General features: G+C 42.1%; 1 protein-coding gene across 13 annotated transcripts in view; it reads left to right on the top strand.

The window, feature by feature from the left end:
• STX8 (syntaxin 8) overlaps positions 1 to 16,215 on the top strand; it is a 243,623-nt gene that overhangs the window by 135,557 nt on the left and 91,851 nt on the right. For all 13 annotated transcript variants that reach the window (XR_014305041.1, XM_082708229.1, XM_082708239.1 and 10 more), the window contains one exon: positions 13,354 to 13,455. Coding sequence is in view for 12 of the 13 variants with exons in the window: in XM_082708229.1 (XP_082564355.1) it covers positions 13,354 to 13,455 (102 nt within the window). In the remaining variant the exon portion in view is untranslated. The remainder of the gene's footprint in view (positions 1 to 13,353; positions 13,456 to 16,215) is intronic.

Here is a 16,215-nt window from a genome sequence, read left to right as displayed (position 1 = left end):
TGCTCTGAGCCGAAGGCAGACGCTTAATGACCGAGACACCCAGGCGCCCCACAACACATCTTCTTTATCCATTCATCTGTCAGTGGGCACTTGGGTTGCTTCCACGTCTTGACTATTGTAGATAGTGTCCAGTAAACACAGGGGTTCATATATCTTTTCAAATTAGTGTTTTTATTTTCTTTGGATAAATACCAATTGGTAGAATCATTGGATTGTATGGTGTTTCTATTTTAAAATTTTTGAGGACTCTCCATACTGTTTTCCATATTGGCTATACTGATTTCCATTCCCGCCAGCGGGGCCCGAGAGTCCCCTCTTTCCGCATCCTCGCCAGCACTTGCTCTTTCTTGTCTTTTTGAGTCTAGCCATTCTGACAGGTGTGCCTCATTGTCGTTTGAACTTGTATTTCCCCAATGATGAGTGATGTCGAGCATCTTTTCATATGTATCTGCTTTTCATCTATATGTCTTCATTAGAAAAATGTCTTCTCAGGTCCTCTGCCCATTTTTAATCAAATTGTTTTTTTTTTTTTTTTTTTTTTTTTTTTTAGTTTTGAGTCGCATAAATTCTTTACACGTTTTTAGTATTAGTTTCTATCATATGTGTCATTGCAAATATTTGTTCACTGTGCAAAAGCTTTTTGTTTTGCTATAGTCCCAGTAGTTTATTTTTACTTTTGTATTCCTTGTCTCAAGAGGCGTAGCTAGAAAAATGTTGTCGAAGAAATTTGACGTGTCAGAGAAACTCCTGCCCCCGCACCCAGTGGTTTTAAAATCTACTGATGGTCCTTCCCTGAATCAATATTTATATAGGTGGTTACAAAATGGTGTGAATCATTGACTTTTTGTGGGTGGTGAAACTATACAGAAAAGCCCAGAAGCAATTCTGTAAAAGTCATAATGGCAGTTACTTCAGGGAAGTTGGTGGAGGTAGTGATTAGATAGTTGGAGACATGGGGGTTGGGAAGAAGAAAAAGGGTATTGAGGTATTTGAAGCCACCTTTTTCTTTGCCAGTGTGATCATTAAATGGATATATTTACTTTAATAATTCACTGAACTATACATCTGTTTTCTGTACATGTGCTTTCCTGTATGTGAGAAAGGTTAAGATTTTAGCATGGAAGTTTCATGATAATATTTACATTTGTGTGTCAAGGATTCATTGCTTATAAGGACTTATTTAATATTTTTTATTATTTTACTATGACTTAATCTGGATTTCTCTTTTTTCCATTCAATTCTTCATCAGCTGAAAATACTTTTTTTTTTTAAGATTTTTATTTATTTATTTAACAGATGGAGATCACAAGTAGGCAGAGAAGCAGGCAGAGAGAGAGGAGGAAGCAGGCTCTCCACTGAGCAGAGAGCCCAATGCGGGGCTCCATCCCAGGACCCTGGGATCATGACCTGAGAGGGAGGCAGAGGTCTCAATCCACTGAGCCACCCAGGTGCCCCGTTCTTCTTCTTCTTCTTTTTTTTTTTTTTTTAAGATTTTATTTACTTATAGACAGAGACAGCAAGAGGGGGAACACAAGCAAGGGGAACTAGAGAGGGAGAAGCAGGCCTCCCGCTGAGCACGGAGCCCCATGAGGGGCTTGATCCCAGGAACCTGGGATCATGACCTGAGCTGAAGGGAGATGCTTAACGGCTGAGCCACCCAGGTGCCCCCGAAAATACTTCTTTAAGTGTTTTTTTTTTTTTTTTTTTTTTTTTTTTCAGGAAAAGAAAAAAGCGTATATACTCACAGGCTTTGGAGGGTGTTATAATGATAATTGTCTTTAAGATGCTTTTCTGGGGGGCACCTGGGTGGCTCAGTTGATCGGGCTCCTGACTCTTAGTTTCAGCTAAGGCCATGATCTTGGGGTCCTAGATTGAGCCCTTTCGTAGGGCTCCACGCTCAGCAGGGAGTCTGCTTGGAATTCTCACCTTCTGTCCTGTACTGCCCCACCCCCCGCCGCCCCCAGCTCACAGGTGGGCATTCTCTCCCTCTCTCTCAGATAAATAAGTTAATTTTAAAAATGCTTTTCTTAGACATGTGTATCATTTGTTTTTCTCCAGCTCTGAACACTTGTGATGCTTTCTCCAAATGTAAGCTCGTCCAGGAGATTATACCCTCGGGAGCCAAATATGAGTGTGGCGTGGGGTGAATGCACGCAGCCACTTGGCCCTCTTACATCGAGTGCGCTTTGCATATGTTATTTACTCCACTTGGGCTGCGTTTGCGTTTTGACAGTTCGGAGCTCTAACGGCTGACCAGAGCGTCCAGGTGATATTGCTAAATTTGGCTTGGAGAGAAACGTAGGAAGACCATCTTGTTGGATCTTATGACAGGAGTTGTAGGGCAGCCCAGGTGCTTTTGCAATGCAGTGAGGTTTAAGACCGGCAGGCAGGTAAGGACTTGGCCAGTTCTCTGATGCTCTGAAGGGCGTCACCGACGTTAACTGCAACATGGAATGAGCGAACTGAGAAATGACGGAGTGGTGGCTGGATGGCCAAGGCCTAGCGGTGGCTGTGGGGCGCCACACAGATGTGAGTGTTTACCTCTGCATGGTCCTGTAAGAACTTGACCGTCACACACTCTGCAGTTCTGTTCCAGGTTGCATTCCTGTATCCTGCAGAAACCAGCTGAGCGAGTACTTCCCGACTTGACTACCTCTCATCCATGAGCTTAGCCTGGGTCGCTCACACCTTTTTACTAAATATTCAGTGTTTTGCACTACCATTTGAGTGCGTCAGAATGTTTTTTTCAGTCAGAATGTTTTTTTCCCCAAATTCAGAAATTTCATGAGATCTTTCTAGATCTTTTATAAGACCGTTGTTCAGAGCTCAATGATGTTTCCTCTTTTTTGTTATTGTTTTGTTCTTGTTTTTTTGACATGAAGACTCAAGTCTTTTGTCAGCTCAAGGAAAATTAGTTATTTATTTGGTCATTGTTCCTCCTTCTGTTTTCCTGGAATTTCTTTTAGCCCTGTCGTTTTTGGTTTTCCCCTCCCATATTTTGTCCTCTCTAACCTTTTTCTGTGACTTCTGGGAAATCATTCAGGCTTGTTGTCTGAATCTTGTATGTAGATGGCCATCTGTTTAGTTGCCTTTCTTGTGGTTAATTGGACACTTGTTTTTCTGTCTGGATGCAGTGTGGCTAGTAACAAAGTTGTTACCTCTCTGTGGCTCTGTGTTTCGGTTGCACACAGTTACTGCCATCTTGAATCTTGTTTTAAAACAAAGAAACTGGTCCCTCAGGATTTCTGCTTTTCTGGAAGGAATTGTCTTCTCTTGGGCAGAAGAAGTGAGGGAGGGAGAGGCTGCTCCCTCATTTTGAGCTCTTTGCTTACTCCTGTTTGCTCCTCTTCATACAAGGGAGATCTTTGTCCGTCTACTCTTAGAAGTGGGGGAGCGTTGGGATGACTGAGTGACTTAGTCGGTAAAGCGTCTGTCTTGGGCTCAGGTCATGATCCCACGGTCCTGGGATTGAGCCCCATCTTGGGCTCCCTGCTCAGTGGGGAGTCTGCTTCTCTCTCTCCCTCTGACCCTGCATCCTGCTGTGCTCTCTCTCTCTCTCAAATAAATAAAATCTCAAAAAGAAGAAGTGGAGAAGGTTCCTCTATGTCAGCTTGGGCTTCTGGGACAGTTTAAGGCTCCAACAAGGGAAGAAGGAAAGGAGTCTTTGCTTTCTGTCTAGACTCATTGACCTGTCCCTCCTGAAGATGGGAGCAGGTGTAATAGCTAAGGGGGGGTTTTCTTAGGCCTCCAAAGCCTGAGCAGGTCCCAGAGGCTCTGGTTGGGTGTGCTGGAGTTCCCCACCAATTGCCCCGTTGGGAGCGAGTTATAGCTTCTCCTTTGCTGAGGCACAGATTTCCTTCTGTTCCCAATTTCTGTTACATATTTGACCTCTTTTCCTAGTGATATTGTTAGAGGTCACCACCCCCCCACTCTGAATCTACATTATAGGGAGTAGAGGGAGTTAAACAAACACCCTCAGGAAAAGCTCTTTATTCGCTCTTTGTTTTAACCTTTAAGTGTGATGAGCAGTAGAAGCAAAAGGTCTAATTAATGATTCACAACCACGGGCACCCACTGTGAGTACAAGAAGGCCCCAAACTTATCAGAAAGTAGGTAGCACGTGTTCTGCCTTTAGATAGAATGTACTGGCACTCTAATTGGGAGTAGAGAAAATTGACGGATATAATTACTTGGAGTCCGATATTTTGATACTTCGTATTTCTGACTGCCTTTGATCCTGTCTGTTCTGCATCATACTGTACACAGTCTGGTGTTCCTGACTGCATCAGAATGGCCACTCCACTTGGTGTCTCAAATTAACACATGACCGAAATAGAAGCTTCTCAGAACCCAATGCAAATCCTTACCAGGAAGCAAAGAGGAGTTTCTCGGGAGGCTGGACTGTCCGGAACCCAAGAGTCAGCTGGTGGTTTCTCCACACCTGTGTGCTCTGCACACTGCGTTTAATTTGCTGGTTTGAGACTGTGGTTGGGGGAATTCCCACCTTAGCTTGCGGGCTGCAGGGTGGGAATTCCCCCAGGCTCCCTGCCCTTGGAAATCGGGGAGTTCCTACCAGCTGACAGCAGGGGGGTGGGGGGGTAGGAGGGCAGTGCCAGCAGACCAATCCCCCAGGGGCAGTATAAACCTTTTACAAAGGGATTTGACAGTGTGTTTCAAAGTCCACTCAGCGGTCCTAACCACAGGTTGTTAACTTAAGGAAATGAGACAAAAGAAGGAAAATGATCAGGGAGGAAAGAATCCATTGACTCATTATGTGTAAATATAGAAGCATTCTCTGTTCACCACAATGGGCTATTTTTAATGAGTGTTTATTTAATGGAATGAGTATTTTGTAACCATTAGAAATTATAACTGTGAATGGAGCCTGGCAACATGAAAGAGGGTGAAAGATACCATGTGCATGGGGCAAAAGGCTTATATGTTGCAATTATATAAAAATCATATGTTTATGTCAAATCTTAGGAGAGAACACATAGAGGTGATTACTGGGACGCTTGGATCACTTTTGACCCCCCCATTTATCAGCTGCTATTAAATATTTTTTATCGCTTAAAAAAGTAGAGTCAGCTTTGTAAACAAACAAACTAGTAATCAGAAGAGGTTTACCAACCCAGTGAAAACCTTTGTGTTTGGTCTGAGATTAAAAACATCAACCCCCTTGGGGTGCCTGGCTGGCCTCATCAGAGGAGAACGCAGACTCTTGATCTCAAGACCATGAGTACGAGCCCCACTGCTGAGTGCAGAGATTACGAAAGTAAATAAGTAAACTTAGAATAAAAAAAAAAAAGAATCCAGCCCCTCCGTGTTGCCTACCGAACTTTGCCAAGCTCATTCGCTACAAAGTCTTGATATACCTCTAAGCTGTACATAATTTATATAAAGTTTAAAAGGAATCTCTCTAAAAACCCAATTAACCCGTAACAACTGACAAATATTTAGTGTCAAAGAATGTTTCACACTTGACCCTCTTTTAGTGACAGAGGCTGATCGGGCCTGAAGTTGACATTATAGATGGAGGCTTTAGAACGTAATTGAACTGATCGTGTACCAGGCAACTGTATGAAACGTAACTGTCAGGTGAAACAGCCTGGTAGGTTATGAAGAATGGGTGATAAAAACATTGTATATGCTCCTGTGTATAAGCTCATCTGTGGTCCGTGCTGACTTAGACAAAAGCTTAAGGGGCATGTCCAGTCCTCATGTCGCATTGTAGGACGAATTCTGTGCCCAGAGCATGAAGGTTTCATAAGATCTTGAAATTACTTCCTCTGAGGGTCCATTAGAGTTTTCCAGCTAAAGTGCCTTTTTCCCAGAAGAGAAGACTAGGGAGGTGGATGAGGGGTGTCTTGTGGAAGACAGAACACTGGCATTGTGTTCCAGAAATGACTAAGTCAGACCATGGAGAGCGGACAGGTTCTCCGCTCAAAGTGTAGAACTTTATAATAATTAGAGTTACCCTCCAGCTCAGGCAAGAAACTGAGTTCCTGTTTCCAAGTTACCAGCTGCAGGGAGCATTCAGCAAAATGTTAATCACCCTGCTGCTGGGATTTCTATAAAAAAGGAGAAAAGCTGTGCATGATCACATGACCTCTTGCCACTCTACAATTTTGTGATCCTAAGGCATTTGCTTTGTCTTTCCAGAACACATGCCTGCCTGCCTTCCTGGAAGATCTTAGGAGTATCATAATATTGCAAACTTAATTTTTTTTCTAGTTTACATTTTTAAATCGAGGCACAGTTCACATACGACAAAACATACAGATCTTTAGTATTCTGTTCTCTGTGTTTTGACAACTGTATGTGATCGTGTCATCCTTTAGAATCTTTCTATCATCCCAGAAATTTCCCTTGTGTCCCCATCTAGTCAGTACCTCCCACCACCACCCAGAAGCAGCTACTTTCTGATTTCTAACCAGTACATTTGGTTTATCCTTATACGACATGAAATAGAATTGGGAAATATAGGTTGATTTTCATTTTCTTCTTTTAGCCAACAGAATGCTTTTGAGGTTTATTAGGTTGCTGCATTAATCATCAGCTCACTGTTTTTATTGCGGAATAATATTCCATTATACAGATATGCTTAGCACACAAATTTGCTTATCCATTCTCCTACAGATATTTGTGTTGTTTCTAGTTTGGGGTTCTAAAGAATAAGGCTGCTGTGTATGTTTTCGTGCAGGTGTTTTGGAGAAATCTGTTTTTGTTTCTGTTTGGTAAATGCATAGGAGTGAAATTTCTGGGTCCTAAGTTAGATAAATGGTTAACTTGATTGGAACTGACAAACACTTCTACAATTACCTTTGTGCCCAATCATCCCTAGCAATTAGCATTGTCAGTTCTAGTGGATGTGAAGTAGTATCTCATTGTGGTTTGAATTTGCATTTCCCTAATGACTGATGAGGTTGGGCCCCTTTTCATGTGTTGATTGGCCATTTGTGTGTCTTCTTTACAAAACATCTGCTCAAATCTTTTGCCTATTTTAAAATTAGGTTGATTGGGTCGCCTGGGTGGCTCAGTCCTTCAGCGTCTGCCTTCTCGCCCTGGGATCAAGGCCCACATCGGACTCTTTGCTTGGCAGGAACTGGCTTCTCCCTCTCCTTCTGCTGCTCCCCCTGCTTTTACCCTCTCTACCTGTGTTAAATAAACAGATAAAGTCTTAAAAAAATAAAATGAGATTAGGTTGACTGTCTTATTTCTTGTTGATAGATGGGTATGTTCTTTATATATTCTGGATATGAATACTTTATCAGATTATGTTCTGCAGATACCTACCAGAGTGTGGGTTGTTTAATTTTTCTCATGGTGTCTTTGGATGAGCAGAAATTTTTGATAAAGCCCACTTGACTACTTTTCCTTTGTGCATAATCTCTTTATGTCCCATCCAAGAGATTTCTGCCTACCCAAGGTTATGAAGATACTGTTTGATTGTTTTCTTCTGGGAGCTTTACACTCCTAGGTTTTACGGTTAGGTCTCTGAACCATCTCAAATGAATTTTTTGCATCTGATGGGAGCAGAGTCAAGATTGTCTTCCTCGTTTGGGTGGTCACTTGTATCAGTATCATTTGTTGTTGATAGGACTTTTCTTTGTGTATTTGACTGACTGTTACCTTTGTTGAGAATTGAATACACACACACACACACAGAGGGGTCTGTCTCTGGATTCTGTCTTCTTCCATTGATCCATTTGTCATTCTGCCAATACCAAATGGTCATGATTGCTGTATATTTATAATAAAGCTTGGATTTTGATAGTATAATACCTCCAACTTTTATTTTTTCTTTGACAAGAGTATTTTTATTTTGGCTGTTCTAAACTGTTTACTTTCCATGCACATTTTAGAATTGACTTTCCAGTTTTGTTTTGTTTTTTTACACTAGGATTTTTTAAATAATGAATTTTTAATTTTAAGTCCAGTGTAGTTAACATACAATGTCATATTAATTTCAGGTACGTCGCACAGTGATTCAGCCATTCCATATAACACCCAGTGCTCATCACAAGTGCCCTCCTTCCAATTATCATATGGTTTCACTTATTTGTGGAGCATAACAAATAGCATGGAGGACATGGGGAGTTAGAGAGGAGAAGGGAGTTGGGGGAAATTGGAAGGGGAGGTGAACCATGAGAGCCTATGGACTCTGAAAAACAATCTGAGGGGTCTGAAGTGGTGGGGGGGTGGGAGGTCGGGGTACCAGGTGGTGGGTATTATAGAGGGCACGGATTGCATGGAGCACTGGGTGTGGTGAAAAAATAATGAATACTGTTATGCTGAAAATAAATAAAAAATAAATTTTTTAAAAAAGTGCCCTCTCTCATCCCCATCACCTGTTTCACCCCTCCTCTCCATCTCCCCCTTGCCACTCCCCTACCCCTCTGATAATCATCAGTTTGGTCTTTATAGTTAAGAATCTATTTTGTGGCTTGTCTCTCTTATTTTTTTTCTTTGTTCCTTTGTTTTGTTTCTTAAATTCTAAATGTGAGTGAAAAACCTGCTAAAATTTTGATTGGGACTGCAGTGAATCTACAGATCAATTGAGAGAGAAAGTATCCTTAAAACACTGAGTCTGTCGATCCATGCTCGTGGTAGACAACTGTCCATTTCTTTAGGTCTTCTTGAATTTGTCCCAGCACTGTTACAGTTTTCAGTGTAGAAGTCTTGCTGGTCTTTGGTTAGATTTATTTCCAAGTGTCACTGGGTGGATTGGGGAGACCCCAGCCCATCCCAGAGGTATTGTCGAGGGTTCTTGGTCTTGTTAGGAGGAATAATTCAAGGAAAGATGCAACCAAGCCAGAAACCTTGTTAAAATGAGAAACACACTCTTGAGATGTGAGAGCAGGCTTTTATTGATGTGAGAGCAGCTATCTTTTATTGATGGTTGATGGTTCTTAACTAGGGGATGGAATATTCATCTCTCCAGGCAGGAATGCAGGGGTTTATGCCTTTTCTTCCTAATTTGGTCAGTGGTTTCCTGTCATGGCAGCTGCCATCTTGGACCTGGCCGGTTTGATCTGACTTCTTGTGGACTGCTGCCAGGACAGGCCTCTCCCCTTCTGATAGCTGGCCATGACCTACCTCCAGGTAGCCCGTTAGAACCTAACTCACCGGCTACACTCACAGAAGCATTTGATATACTTTTTGATGCTACTATAAATGGTAGTCTTTTACACTGACTTTTCGGTTGCATGTCACTAGTATATAGAACTACATCGCTCTTTATGATTGACTTTGTGTGCAGATTTGTTAAAGTCACTAATTAGTTCTAGTAGTTTTTAAATAAATCCAGTTTTCTCCTATCAACTGCAAATGTATGTATTTATATCTTCTCTTCCAATCTTTTTACCTTTCTTTTCTTGCCTCCTTAAACAGTGTGGGACTTCTAATAAAATGCTCAGCAAAAGTCATCGAAGATGTCTTCATGTTGTTCCCCAATCTTAGAAAAAAAGTGTTCAGTGATCACCTTCAAGGACAGTGGTAGTTTGGTGTTTTCACAAATGTCCTTCATCAGGTTGATGAAGTGCTCCTTCAGTCCTGTTTTGCTGAGAATTCGTATCATGAATGGACATTCAGTTTTGTCAAATCCTTTTTCTGCATTTATTGAAATGATCATGAGCATCTCTTAGTCCAATCACCAGTTTTATGTATTTCTCCTTTTCCACTGTTTGTGTTTAGAACAGTACACTTCTGTCCAAGCTCTGGTTTAGTTGCATCCCATAGACTTAAATTTTGGATTCTCATTATCATTCAGTTCAAAGCATTTTCTGTTTTTCCTATGATTTTTATTTTTGTCCCGTAGGTTTTTTCAAAGGTGGTTTCCTTAATATTCTGATGTGGAGATTTTTCTTGGTTTTCGTCACATGTGCTCTTTCACCATGAAAAAAGGTTTCTTTTCATCTCCAATAATACTCCTTGGCTTAGGGGTGCCTGGGTGGCTCAGTCTTGATCCCAGGGTCAAGCCTCTGCCTTCGGCTCAGGTCATGATCCCAGGGTCCTGGGGTCAAGCCTCCTATCCGGCTATCTGCTCTGTGGGGAGCCTGCTTCCTCCTCTCTCTCTCTGCCTGCTTCTCTGCCTACTTGTGATCTCTTGTCTGTCAAATAAATAAATAAAATCTTAAAAAAAAAAATACTCCTTGGCTTGAAGTCTGTCTGGTGTAGCAGAGGTAGCCATGTCAGCCTTCTCCTACACATGTTTTCTGTGGCTTATGTTCAAAGTGAATTTCTTGTGGAAGCATGTAGTTGTTCTTTCTTCCTTTCTGTCTTTGTGTCTTTCTTAGTCTTGGCTGATAGTCTTTGTCTTTTAATTAGAGAGTTAGTCCATTTATATATATATATTTTTAATTTTTTTTTTAAAGATTTTATTTATTTAGTCAGAGAGAGAGAGCGAGAGTGAGCACAGGCAGACAGAGTGGCAGGCAGAGTCAGAGGGAGAAGCAGGCTCCCCGCGGAGCAAGGAGCCCGATGCGGGACTCGATCCCAGGACGCCGGGATCATGACCCGAGCCAAAGGCAGCTGCTTAACCAACTGAGCCACCCAGGCGTCCCTAGTCCATTTATATTTAATGTGACTGCTGATATAGTTGGGTTTAGGTCTGCCTTCTAGGTATTTATGTTCCTTTTGTCCCGTTTTTTGTTGTTGTTGTTGTTGTTGTTGTTGTTGTTGTTGTTCCTTTGTGCCTTCTTCCCTGCCGCCTTCTGGGTAAATCATGCATTTTTTTAGTATTAGTTTTATTCCCTCTGTTTTTTGTTGTTTTAAAATCTATACCTTGGGGGGGGTTCTTTTTTTTTTTTTAAGTGATTGCTTTAGAGCTCTGATGCTCAAGGCAGTAGTCACCGCCCACACACAGCTATTTAAGTTTCAATTAGTTAAAATATGAAAAAATTAAAATATGTTCCTAGCTTAAGGAGGGCACTATGGTGATGAGCACCAGGTGTTGTATGAAAGTGATGAATCACTAAATTGTATACCTGATGCTAATATTACACTGCTTTTTAACTGGAATTTAAGTAAAAACTTGAAAATAAAATAAAACACATCCCTGGCTATAGTATGGGGAATAGACTGAGGAGATACAGAACTACAAACAGGAAGAGGAGTTAGGACATTGTTTTTGGAATCACTGGCGCAATTTTGTGAGGTATTAATAAGACAGTTTAAGAGACACTGTGGGATCAAGAGATCCTGGAGGCAGGGTCACCTGAGTGGCTGCAAGTGGCTTGTCTAAGCTGGGGAAGAGGGAGGCCTGGTGACTGAAGATTTCTGGCATGGGCCAGCAAGTGGATGTCAGATGCCATTAATTGGGACAGAGAATGTAGGAGGGACTCAGGTTCACGGGAAGATAAAGAGTTTAGTTTAGATATTTGTACGCATCTTGAGGCACAGATAAGTAATAGGCAGTTTGCTACCTGGGTCCAGAATTTTGGAGCGCTATGCGGAGCAGATTTTCACATTTTTAATTTACATATTGAGGAACCCAAAAGGTATGTAAAATCACCATGGTAGTATTAGAGAGTAAAAATATACAGAAGTGTGGGATTGTCAGCATTTAATGGGAAGAGGAGACTCTAGACAGATCTTGGAGACAGATGGAAGGAAGACTGGGAGAGAGAATGTCACTGAATATGAAGGAATAGAGAGTCACGAGTTAATTGTTAAATGGCAGTGAAAGGTTTTCTAGGCAGGTGTTCTATAGGTAATATTTGACAGATTTGGCTTAGTCTAAGATGCAGCAAAGTGCTTTGAAATTATGTGTCTCTTTTAGACTTCATGCATCCACTGCCTTTATCTGTGTGCATTTGTTTTATCTGGCTGTGTACTAGGCACTCTCCCAGGCATCACAAGGGGAGCCATGAATGAAGGCAATTCTCTGTCATACTCTTTCCGCTAAAGAAGGACATACGAGCAAATTGTTAGAATGTGAACCTTAAGGGTCTGTAAGTAAACAGGCTGTAGGAAGGGCTACGGGAACCCAGGAGAGAGAGCAGCTATTCTGTGCCTTCCACATGCTATTCTTTCCATATGGACTGTCCCCTTCCTGCCTCTTCAGCGACACGTCCTTCAAAACTCAGCTCTGGCATCCTTCTGGAAACTTCCTTTGATTCCTTTTATTTATTTAACAGAAACAGTGACTCATATTGGACAGTGTATCTCTAAAGCAATCAGAAAAGAAAAAAAGAAGGAGCAAGGAGGGAAGGAGTGAGGAACAGGAACCAAAATGGAAATAATAGTGCGGACTTCTTAGAAGAAATTCAAACAATACGGAAAATGTAAGGAAGTTCACCCAGGATCCCAGCACCTAGAAATAATCATTATTCACATTAGGTTGACATCAGCCAGATATATCCTTGTAAGTTTGTCCAATACGAGCGGTGGGATAGAAATAATTTTACTTCATTAGGATCATACAATATATACTATTTTAAGTGTTGCTAAGTGCTTAATTTCACTTGGAGGAGATTAGTGTAGTGTCAATGATACTTCCAATTTTAAAAGAATAGATTAGTGTAAAAAAAAATAGAAGCTGAACTTCACATAAAGGTTTCTTGACAAGAGATAGTAATTACTAAAAGATCCATCTAAGGTTGACAAAAAAAAGATGGTGGTTTTGAAAAGCCGTGGGTCTCCATGTTTCCCTTTTCAATACCTCCCTTTTCAGCTAGGACTTCTCTGTGAAGTGACGGAGAAATTAACACTTCCAACTTCCCTCCACCATTTTCCCCCTGACCCTGAATCCTCCAAACCCCCAACTGCTTCCTGACTTTCAGTTATAATTACAGCATTGCTGTTCACAGCACTTATCTACCTTTTTGCAGTGTAACCCGTGTATCTGTTGATCCCCAACTCAGTATTTCGATGGCCCTAGCTCTCCCCGGCATCTCTTCCGTCATGGCTCTGGCTTGTCTTATCCTAGAGTTCTTTACTTCTACTAGCCTCTCAGTTGGCTGGATTTGATCATCAAGCTGTTTTCTCGAGAAGGGCTCCAGTAGTCCTTGCAGTCTCCTGTAGTCTGTCCACCAGCTTTATGCTGGAATGACAACTCGGCTGAGCATAACTTCGCTGCGTCCTGCTTTCTTTCCCTTGGACTCCCTACAGCCCTCCTCTGTGTCGCGGACTCATGGGAAATCAGTTTTCTTCTTTACTACTACTCCCCCCACACCACCACCTTTTATGAGTTGGATTTGCAGATTTCAGAGAACATAGATGAGCTTTTTACCTTTTCCCTCGCTGCACGGGAGAGAATTTATTCGTAGGGAGGCCAGCCACAGCTCTGATACGGTGATGTGAGCGGGATGTTTCTGGAGTATTAACCACCATCTCTGTCTTCCTTTCTAGAAATAATTGATGACCTTGCCAACCTGGTGGAGAACACAGATGGGAAGCTCCGCACGGAGACCAGGCGCGTGACTATGGTGGACAGAAAATCAGCATCTTGCGGTAAAGGATAAGCTGCCCTTTCGGTTTTGCCTTTCTCGCCGCCCGACCATCCTCTGCTTCCGCTTTCCCACATTTGTCTCATTATTGCAGAGGTTTTGTTCCGTTCCTAACGCAGACAGTCCTGTTTGATGAAGTACTGAAATTGCTCAAAGAGACCCAAATCTTGCTAAAGTGAAGTGAGTTGTAAGGGGGCCTGGGTGGCTCAGTCAGTGAAGCGTCTGACCCTTGGTCTCAGCTCAGGTCTTGACCTCAGGGTCCTGAGTTCAAGCCCTGCTTTGGGCTCCACACTGGTTGTGGAGCTTACTTTAAAAAAGAATAAAATAAGGAAAAATGAAGCGACTTGCTCCAAATGTGGGAGAAGTATAATGCATTGTTAATTTTTAAATTTAAGATAGGAAACCTCTCTGTATGCTTACAGAGAGTACCTGTTTGGGAATTTGTGTGACAATATACAGGTTGGTGCTGGTACATTCTCGTGGCTATTGAAGGCTATCTTGCTCACTTGATTCCCTTGTTTTGTCACAACCTTAATTGTTGGAGCTTGGACCACCGAGCAGTTAAGAGGCCAGGTTCTGAAGTCCATTGAGTTCATTTCCTACATGTAGTGATGTTATCTTTGGCAGTCGCTTTCACCGTTTACTACCTTGTACATAAAATGGGGGCACACGAGCCAAGACAAGGGATTCTAGCAATACTGATGCTCTGGCTTTGCCCCAGAGCTTCTGATGAAGGAGGGCTGCGTTCCGTGTGGTTTGAATTATCCACTGCCTGTGTGCAGCGCCCTGCCCGAGGCCAGTGTTGATAAATGGTAGTGACAGTAGGAGTGACCACAGTGATGGTTCCTCGGTACGGTGTCTCACAAAGGTGCACGAGCCAATACATTTATTACAAGCAGAAGTATGATAGCACTCCAAACTCCAGTGCCTCTTAGTCCTTTTGGTATGAAAACTACGACAGATCCTCTGACCTGTCCAGTTTTAGAACGAGACCCTCTGTGCGGGGGAGACCCAAGATGTACGGCCCAAGAGGCATTACCTTTTTTACCTGATGTGCTGGCTGACCGAGGTCTAGAATAACAGGGTGACTGAGGACGGGCAGCCATGGACTCTGAAACCTCAGGGAAGGGGAATCTGAGGGGCCTCACTGCTCCCCTGTTATCACCTGTCTGTGCTCCCGGCCCCGGGGTTCTCATCTACCAGATGCCAGCCACTCTGTGCTTCTGCCCCCATGGACATGTGCTTCTCTCCGCTTCCTGTTGAAAGCCACACCTCCTTGCTTCTTGCCTTACCAACCTTCTCATGTAGCTTCTGCCCACAGAGACTTTGGTTCTGCACTAGATCGTTTGGAGACAGATCTCTTCTGACATTGTCTTTGATCTCTATAGAAACTTAACCTTATTGACTCTTAAAAACCTGGTTATCAAAGTTAAACTGTATGGAGCATGTGAGGTGTCTCGTGCTGGTCACCCTCCCTGACTTTCCGTATTTATGTGGGGAGGCCCTGCAGGTGGGGGGCTGAGAAGTGGGGACTCTAGAACCTGGCCCTGTATCCCAGCTCTGCCACTCACCAGCTGGTGACCTTGGGGAAGCCCAGACTCCCCTTTGCCTCGGTTTTCCTGTCTTTGAAATAGGAATGCTAATGGTATAGCCCTGAGAGCATTGTCATAAGGGAGAAAGGACTTAATATAGATAAAGACACAGGTAGAGTATGTGGCACACAGTAAGCCATGAGCAAGGATTAGCTTTCCTCTCACGTGTCTAACCTAGGAATAGTCTAGGGTGCCTGGATGGCGCAGTCAGTTAAGCGACCGACTCATGATTTGGGTTCAGGTTGTGATTGCAGGTTGTGATTGAGCCCGGCATGGGGTTCCGCACACAGCGTGGTCTGCTTGAGATTCTCTCTCCCTCTCTCCCTCTCCCCCTCCCACTGCTTGTGTGCTCTCTAAATTAATAAATAAATCTCTTAAAAATAAAATAGGAAGAGACTTCCCTACTCAGTGACAATTTTCTTGAAGTTTTTGCTATGTGCGTGGCAGTCATGTCGTTATTGTTTTGGAATAAACATATTTGTAGATATGTTGGGAAGCTTTTTGTATTTGCAAACAGTGACCCTCAGCACACATTACTCATGAAGTCCCAAAGAGGACTGTTACTTCTGTTGCCAATTTTTTATTTTATGGTATTGCTTAGTGTGCATAAAATCTTCTGACTTGAGCTCTGTTTTTTTTTTTAGTAGAAGAAATGGAGAGGCTCCCATAATTGCAAAAATGCATGTTTTTAAAACTGGGTCTCTCAGAGTGAGTTAACTGTAAGTTTATCTTCTGCACCATTTATATTTAGGTGTCTATAATCTGTAACAGAATTACAGTTGGCCCTTGAACAGTGCAGACGTCAGGGGTCCTGACCCCCAGGCCCCCAGTGCAGGCGAAAATACACGTCTAAGTTTTGACTCCCCCAAAACTTAACTATTAACAGACTACTGTTGACTAGAAGCCTTGCCCATAACATAAACTATCAGTTAACACATGTTTTGTGTGTTATATATACTGTATTATATTATAGATATAATAATTATACATATATACATATATGTATAATTATACATATATGTTATATACATATATATGTTATATACATATATACATATATGTCTTAAAATTATAGTATATATTATGTAATATAATTATATGGTATAATTAATATATAAAATTATTGATTAACAATAATAATTGGTTAATATTGCTTAATATAGTAATACTAT

Source organism: Mustela nivalis (assembly GCF_964662115.1).
Source record: "Mustela nivalis genome assembly, chromosome: 17".
Classification (NCBI taxonomy): domain Eukaryota; kingdom Metazoa; phylum Chordata; class Mammalia; order Carnivora; family Mustelidae; genus Mustela; species Mustela nivalis.
Note: the sequence above shows the minus strand (reverse complement) of the source record. Positions and strands in the feature narration are given on the sequence as shown.